The sequence below is a fragment of the Beta vulgaris genome, chromosome 3 (genome assembly GCF_026745355.1).
Source record: "Beta vulgaris subsp. vulgaris cultivar EL10 chromosome 3, EL10.2, whole genome shotgun sequence".
Taxonomy (NCBI): domain Eukaryota; kingdom Viridiplantae; phylum Streptophyta; class Magnoliopsida; order Caryophyllales; family Amaranthaceae; genus Beta; species Beta vulgaris.
Genome location: NC_079204.1, coordinates 22426284 through 22433551, shown reverse-complemented (window position 1 = coordinate 22433551; position 7268 = coordinate 22426284). Strand labels below are relative to the sequence as shown.

The window sequence follows — 7268 nt, the reverse complement described above, 5'->3', positions numbered from 1 at the left end:
CTTCGTCCAAGTTTTTATCCCATAGGGTTTTTCTTGGCAAGGTTTTAACGAGGCAGAAAAGCATATAGGCATATCAGAGCCCAACTGTACTCTTTTTATTTGTTTTTATCCCATTAGGGTTTTTCAAATGTAAAGTTTCTAATGAGGCAGTTGTCACCCCGTAATATATGTTTTAAGATCCGTTCAAGGGGGAGTGTTGTAATATTCTATGTAAACAGTGAACGGATAAAACGGCGCCGCCCATGATTAGACACTACACTGCAGTTATGCAGTGATTTGATGTATCACCGGGTGAATTATTCACCCGGCACTATATATACCGCACTTCGCGGGAGAAAATAAACAACACAACAACAAGAGCTTACTCTCCAATCTTGCTTAAAATCTCTCTATCATACAATAGATAATATATAGTCGCACGTATAGTTGCTTTATAATGGTTCTTGGTCAGTGTGCTCGAATAGGAACTATATCATAGAAGATGACAAGCGTTGACATAATCCGAAGCTAGTCAGCTGCTCACTCATAGTCACTAGCTCCCCATCTCTCTCTTCCCCCTTCAATGGCGACGACCTCCACAACCTCACTTCCCCACCAACAATGGCGACTATGGCAACAACAACCCAGAAACTCCACAATCCCCCTCTCTCTTTCCTCCTTCTCTCCCCGCCGCAGGCGCCGCCGCATTACTCGCAAAAACCCCTTCAAAAGAGCCGACCCTTCTCACTCCTCCTCTTCCGATCAGCATAACAGGCTCCAATTCGTCCTCGACGTCGATCAATTGAAAACTAGAACACCTCTTAATCTTTGGGAATCGAAGTTCAATCAATTCGTATCGTCTGGAATTGAAGCGTATAATGATCTTCGAAACCTTATAATTGTCGAACCAGGGAGTAATCGAATCGTAGTGTCGTGTTCCGAGTCTACTATTCGATTTGTTGGTGGTTTTGTGATTTGGAGTATTGTTAGTGTTGTTTTTGTTAGGGTTTTGGTTGGTTTAGGGTTAGGGTTCAGGCGGAGGGTTGGGGTTATGAAGGTGGAGGTTGTTAAGAGGAGGGATAGGAGTTTAGGTGGTAGAGAAGTGGTGGTTGAGAGGAGAGTTGTTAAGGGAGGAGAGAGAAAGAGTGATATCGAGACGAATGAGCGGGATTTGGAGGTAATGCCGAAGAGTTCGATGCGTAAAGAGCAGAGGAAGTTGCCGAGTTGGTGGCCGGTTTTCGGTCCGAGACCTGCTTTGGTGTTAAATAGGGAGGAGTTTAAGAGACAGGCCGACGAACTCGTTCAAGGTTAGTAATTTTGAGGACTCACATTGTTTTGTTAATGATAGGAGACTAGATTATGTATTGATTGAAAAGAAGTTTCTTAGGTTATGAAAGTTTTTCTTAATATGAAGTTGTTTCTCGCTTTGGTAATTGGCTTTTTTTGTTGTGGCAACAAACTTTTATGGAAGATAGAGTGTGGAGTATTGTTATAATATAAGTGGACTGTTATTTGATATGATTTAATGGAGAAAGGTGAGGGAAGTTACTATCTGATACTTCCTCCGTTCCATTATTATTGCAACATTGTCATTTGGCACATTTTATAAGAAAGGAGGAGAGAGATAGACATAGATAAAAAGTGGGACCCACGTGATATGAGAGAGATAGAGAGAAGATATTACCAAATAAAGGAACGTTGTAATTAATATGAATCTTCCAAATAAGGGAAACATTGGGATTAAAAAAGAAAGGGGAAAGTATATGGATTGATCACAATGACACACCCTAAACCTTTGTGAAACTTACCCTCCCGTTGGTTCTAGCCTTTTTCCAAGGATGGGTTGTTTGTTGTTTCGTATGCCCTATACTGTGCTCTTGATGACAAAATATCTATATAGGAATGTTTGGTTTGAATTTTGAGCTGAATAACATATAGGTAATATAGGGAGGTGATTGAGCTGGTGAACTTTTCTGAACATTTCGAAGTAGAGAATTGCACAGTTGTCATGGGTATGGGACATCTAGAACAGTTTTTCTTTTCTTAAATTACATGTACTAGGAGCTGGGGCATGGGGAAAGAGGTAGAGTGAGGGCATGAAGTGAAAGCTTTAGTTGGGGCCGCAGGGAGAGAGGGAGAGAGATGACCCAAGGTGAAACCGTCAAACTGCCTGTTGGGCTCATAAACTTTTTTCTTCTGTGGGATAGAATTCAATATGGCTATAATAGTATAATGTATGTCTCCTCTTTTTTTTTTTTTGTTTCTTTCCGTAAGAGGGTGATTGATGTACCTTTATGCTGTATGGGAAAATAGCTACCTGTTTGTTGTGCGGACATAGTAATGTTTGATATTGTCTGTCTTCCCGCATCTGCCATTGTCTAAAATTCTACTACTGAAGTTGTCTTTATTGCGTGTTTGATTGATGTTAATTTGCCTTTTGAACAGGTAAATGCATGCCTTTCAAGCCTGTCTAAATGTTAGAATCATACTTTATCCTTCCAATCATGATTTGTTGGCCTGTTTCCAGCAATCATGGATGATAAATTGAGAGGAAAGGACGTCTCAGAGGAAGATATACTTGAAGTTAGTGGGTTTTTATTCTATTAATCTTTTAACTTAATATATGTATTTTATAGACACCTTTGTTTTGACATTTTTTAAAAATAATTTTCAACTTCTTTGGGGTCATTAGCTGCTTTACCTTGTTGAATCTGAATCGTAGAGTTTTCTTGAATAACATTGAGTCATGTATTTGATTAAGTAATATTGGCTTTTTCCAACAATATTGGCTTCATTTGTTGTACATTCTGCTACAGAATTGCAGTGATATTGATATCTTATATAGGTATAAATTGCTTTTCACTCCCCTTGTCAAGTTTGGTAGAACTTTTTTGGGCATTTGAAGGAAAGGGGGGGGGGGGGGTTGAGTTTTGAACATCATATGAACCATACTCGTTCCTTCACTACCATGTCACAGAGTATGATTAAATTTAATTTAAGGTGTTGGAAGTTGGAACATTTATGGTATAGGTGCGTTCATTGTTCATGTATGCAGTATATACTCCCATTCGTTTCACTATTATTTACCCCAGTTGTGAGCCTCATGTCCCATTATAGAAGAAGTGAAGTGAGTAAATTTTTGTGAAAGATACGAAAACGAAAGTGAGTCAATCTTTGTGAGAGGGAGGGAATATTATGCAACATGTGGAGGAGTAATTGCGTAATAGATATACTCAAAGGATTTACACAGCACAGTTTGAAGCTTAAGGCAAAAAAGTGGGAGTAAAAAGGGAATTTATGGGGTTGCCATGGGAAACCGAGCAGATTGGCCCAACCAGGCATTAAGAATGTTCATGTTGCTCTAAAATTTCTCAGGATTCTAGACAATTAGACACATGAATAGATGTTATAATTTTTAATATTAAGTCCAGTCGGTGGGTTTCATTGATTATGTTGTGAAGATATGATGTTATACTAATTAATACATTAATCACTGAGAAGTCTATCGATTTAAAGAACATTTATATCAAAGACTTGTCTTTTGGAATTAGAGGCACCTCTTCCCACTTTTCTCTATAAATAGAGACATAAAAGTCAGTATGACATATTTGGAAGAATGATTTAAGAAATTATTCTGTTTGCTTTTGGCGTGGAATAATCTACAATTTTGTGATTTAGAGGTTTGATAAATACATTACATAAACTCTTGTAGATTAATCTAGGAATATAACCTAATATTTTTATCTTTTATCTGTATCCCCTTAGATATACTTTGTAACTTGGTTTTATCCTTTTTAGGGTCACTATAAGACTAATAGTTTGATCACATTTGTTAGAAAAAAATATCTGGTCCTCTTGTTTCCTAATCCTTCAATGTTCTATAAGAAGGCGCTAGCTCTTTTATGAAAGTTTTATCCACCAACATTTAACCAATGTTTGACGGGTAAATGATTCGGTTAAGTAATTTATGTGCTATGATATTGTCCAATAGGTCGAGAGAAGGGATACGTAGTTCGTGATGACTGATGAGTGTGATTACCTGGATGGAACTCTTACGGAACTTAAGACTTGGTATGCAGGAGAGGTATTCTCAGTGGAAATTTATATCCTTATGTGACAAAGACCACTTTTCCTTTAAGATAGAAGATGTTACATGAAGCGTCTGTCAACTTACCCTAATTAGTGACGAACACCTGGTTTGAAGTAGAAGAGTTCAGTTGTAGGATTTATGATGCAATTTTCAATTAGGATTGAAGGCACTGGATGGATAGAGCCTCTTTTTATTCCTTCTTGATCACTGTCTTATTGCAGTAGAAGTCCAAATGCTAGATTGTATAGGTATTGACTTCTACGTAGAGGCTAGAGTACTCTCCTATCATTTTCAATTTTTACTTGTTAATTGACTGGAAACCTTTTCTGGTTTTTCTGTATCTTATTTTATTTTGTTGTTGGGTGTGAGAATAGCTGCATAGGATTTGTAGAATGTCTGGAGTACAACTCTCATTCGGAACGGAGAATGCGCGGGATTCTTTTTATCGGTTAGCTGTGCACAATGTCATAAACACTTGTTGCAGGTACAGGTCATATTTTCTAATAACATCCGCTTATTATTTCCCGAATCTGGAGCACCCCAGATATTTTCTTTACTTGTGATATATTCTGTTACTTTGCAGGGCAAGAAGTCCTTCTGTTCAAATTGATGGTGAAGATGCACGACTGTTTGTAGCTGGGCTTGCTTATGATGTAGGTCTCTCTGATCCCCGAGCTGTAACAATTGTTTCTGCTGCTGTTGCTGCTCAAACACGCCAATGGTTTTTACAGGCTTGGGTAATACTATTGATTTCAATGTCATTTTGCACCCGTATGATGTGTCATTGGGATTTTACATTTTAGTATTTATTTTTGGTGGTTTTACAGCCTTCCTTTACCTGGCAAAAGTTTAATGAAGTAGCCAGCAATAGAGAATGCATTTGCCACATTTTAACATTCATTAAGATCTGATGGTGTAACATTCATGCTAAAAATGGTTATGAAATGATGTATGATGAACTATACTTGTCACATCTAGTTATCTTTTTTCCTTCTCATTTTCAAAGAAATATACAATCCTTAGTTCATGTAAATGTTTTATTTTATGACTTAAAGTCTCTCTTCATCATACATTATACATTTATGATTCTCGGTTTTTTCATCCTAGCTTAAGCATCCATATCGAATACTTGAAACTCCAATATGGGTTATAGGCGCTTCCCTTTTAGAAAGAAAAGGAAAATAATACTTCTGTTTACATGTACAAAAACAAGGGAAAGCATCCTATTCCCCATGTCCATATCTTAACTTAAGCATGGTTTACGTGTCCCATATCTTTAAATTCAGAATTCTTCCTGTCAAACTCTTGGATCCGTACCTGAGTCTCAGCACTCATATCAGAGTCTGAGCATCATAGCATAAGTTGAAATGTTTTTGGCTCACGAGGGACTATCTTAAACTGCTATTAGCCTCTTACTTATTCTATGTTGTTGGGGAACAGACATCATCCACTCTCCCTCTCTCCTCCCCTCCCCCCCCCCCCCCCCAAAAAAAAAACACAAAATATAGTCCAACATTCACAATTGCCTCAAACTATGTAGACCTTTTCTTTGAGAGCCATTTGCAGTTATACCTACACCAACAACATTGGCCTTGTTCGATGGGATTATCAATGGGAGTTTGGACAAGGAAATGGTGACCCCTGTTTTCATTCTGTTGGTTTTCCAGAAGTTCACTCCATGTTTCAATTCCATTTAACTCCATATCTGAAGTGTGAATGAATTGATTCTGATGTTGTTTGGTGCTGCTCTATACTCTTTCCAGGCCTTGGAGATGCAAGCAAAACACTCAGAAGCGATGGAGGAGTTAAAGAAGATTTGTCTAATTCACCAGATATTTCCACCAGAACCTTCCTCCGTATGTCTTCTTGCTTTTCAAACTAAATTTTTATGAGCTGCATGGTATCTTAAAGAACTTTCTATTTGTAAATTTGGGTGGGCCATGTTTGAATTTGTTATCTTTTAGTGCAGTAGCATTGTAGTCCATTCTGATGGAGTCAGATATTCGTTTGTTTTTCCATAGACTGTGATTGACTACATTGAAATAAGGAAAATTGGTGTGAATGGTCTGAAATCTGAATAATAGTTTTGGTTCAAGGAATAACCTAATTTAAACCAAACAGATACAATCATCCACTTTGGTGTCTTATTGAACAAAGATGGTAATATTGTTCCTCCATTGATCAAGAATTTCAATTTTTGGTAACCCATCCAATGGTATTTAACATCAAGAAAACTGCCAAATAAAATGCGTCCCAAGCCGAAATATCACAAGTACCACCTCGTCCTGGACCATCGCAATAGCCTTAAAATATTTATTTTGGTGCAGTCACATCCTAAAAGGACATATGGAATGCAATAGCTGTGTGCTTACTGATCTGAAAATTAATGTCTAGGAGATTTGAATTTTCTCCCATCCCCTGTTCTTCCTTCTTTCCCAAACCTCCAAATGTTGTTGTCTATTTCCTAAATACACTTGTGACTGACTGATTAGCTATGCAGCGCTGTTGCTCAGAAGTGTAGCACTTCTTGCTGTTATGATGTTCACTCTGATGTTTGATGTTCTTTTTTGCAGCCCGAGATGGAGATGGTTGCTCGGGGTCTACAGAAACACTTGAAACTAGAGCACCGGGAATTTCTGCTAACTAATATTGTCAGTGTTTGTGGTGAAGAGAGTCCAAGAAGTGCTGCAGAAGCCCTTGGTCTGGTCTGATTCCGTTTCTTGCCTCTTTCTGGTGAAAGTCTCCTGAAATCTTTTGCAGAAAGTTGGATTAGATAGCCAAAAATTGATGACCATTGATTGGAAATCAAATTTTCCTTAACTGGGTCAACATCAATTTATTCTGGATTTATGTTACTAATGTAAATTATGTATTACATTAGTAACAGTTTTTGTTTGAAAGTTTATCCAATTAGACTTGGTTTTTTGGTTTTTCCTGGACAGACATGAGAAGAAAATCAGTCTAAATACAAATTGTTACATGCATCTGGGTGTGTCTTAAACATAAACTTCTGGGTGTGCCTTGGATGTACTGAAGCCTGAAGATAGGTTAATAGGTGCAATCGGGTGTATAAAAGATATGTTCTCTATACCCCACTAACACCTATGGATGATGACGAACCAAAGCATATCGAGAACTCAGTTGTCCTTTATACCTAAAAGGACTAACTGTTTAAGTCGATTTCTGGTTAACTTTTTGC

At 37.7% G+C, this 7268-nt stretch overlaps 1 protein-coding gene across 3 annotated transcripts; it reads left to right on the top strand.

Annotated features, from left to right (window-relative positions):
• The first annotated feature begins 468 nt into the window (after window positions 1-468).
• On the top strand, window positions 469-7053 carry LOC104884272 (hypothetical protein). 3 transcript variants are annotated; one of them, XM_010668893.4, is made up of 6 exons: window positions 469-1286; window positions 2507-2562; window positions 4444-4553; window positions 4653-4806; window positions 5833-5925; window positions 6643-7053. In XM_010668893.4, the coding sequence occupies exons 1-6, from the start codon at window positions 563-565 to the stop codon at window positions 6778-6780; spliced, it is 1275 nt and encodes a 424-aa protein (XP_010667195.1). In that variant the 5' UTR covers window positions 469-562; the 3' UTR covers window positions 6781-7053. The 3 variants fall into 3 exon arrangements, with proteins under 3 accessions (XP_010667195.1, XP_010667196.1, XP_048497244.1); XM_010668894.4 differs by having other exon boundaries at window positions 1147-1286; window positions 2425-2562; XM_048641287.2 differs by lacking the exon at window positions 469-1286 and adding an exon at window positions 3971-4063 and having other exon boundaries at window positions 2423-2562.
• The last annotated feature ends 215 nt before the right edge of the window (window positions 7054-7268 follow it).

Excerpts from the sequence above, each read along its gene's own strand:
- LOC104884272 (XM_010668893.4), top strand. The coding sequence starts at position 563 with ATGGCGACGACCTCCACAACCTCACTTCCCCACCAACAATGGCGACTA. Across the intron at positions 1,287-2,506 it reads GGCCGACGAACTCGTTCAAG|CAATCATGGATGATAAATTG; the intron begins GTTAGTAATTTT and ends GCCTGTTTCCAG. Across the intron at positions 4,807-5,832 it reads AATGGTTTTTACAGGCTTGG|GCCTTGGAGATGCAAGCAAA; the intron begins GTAATACTATTG and ends TACTCTTTCCAG.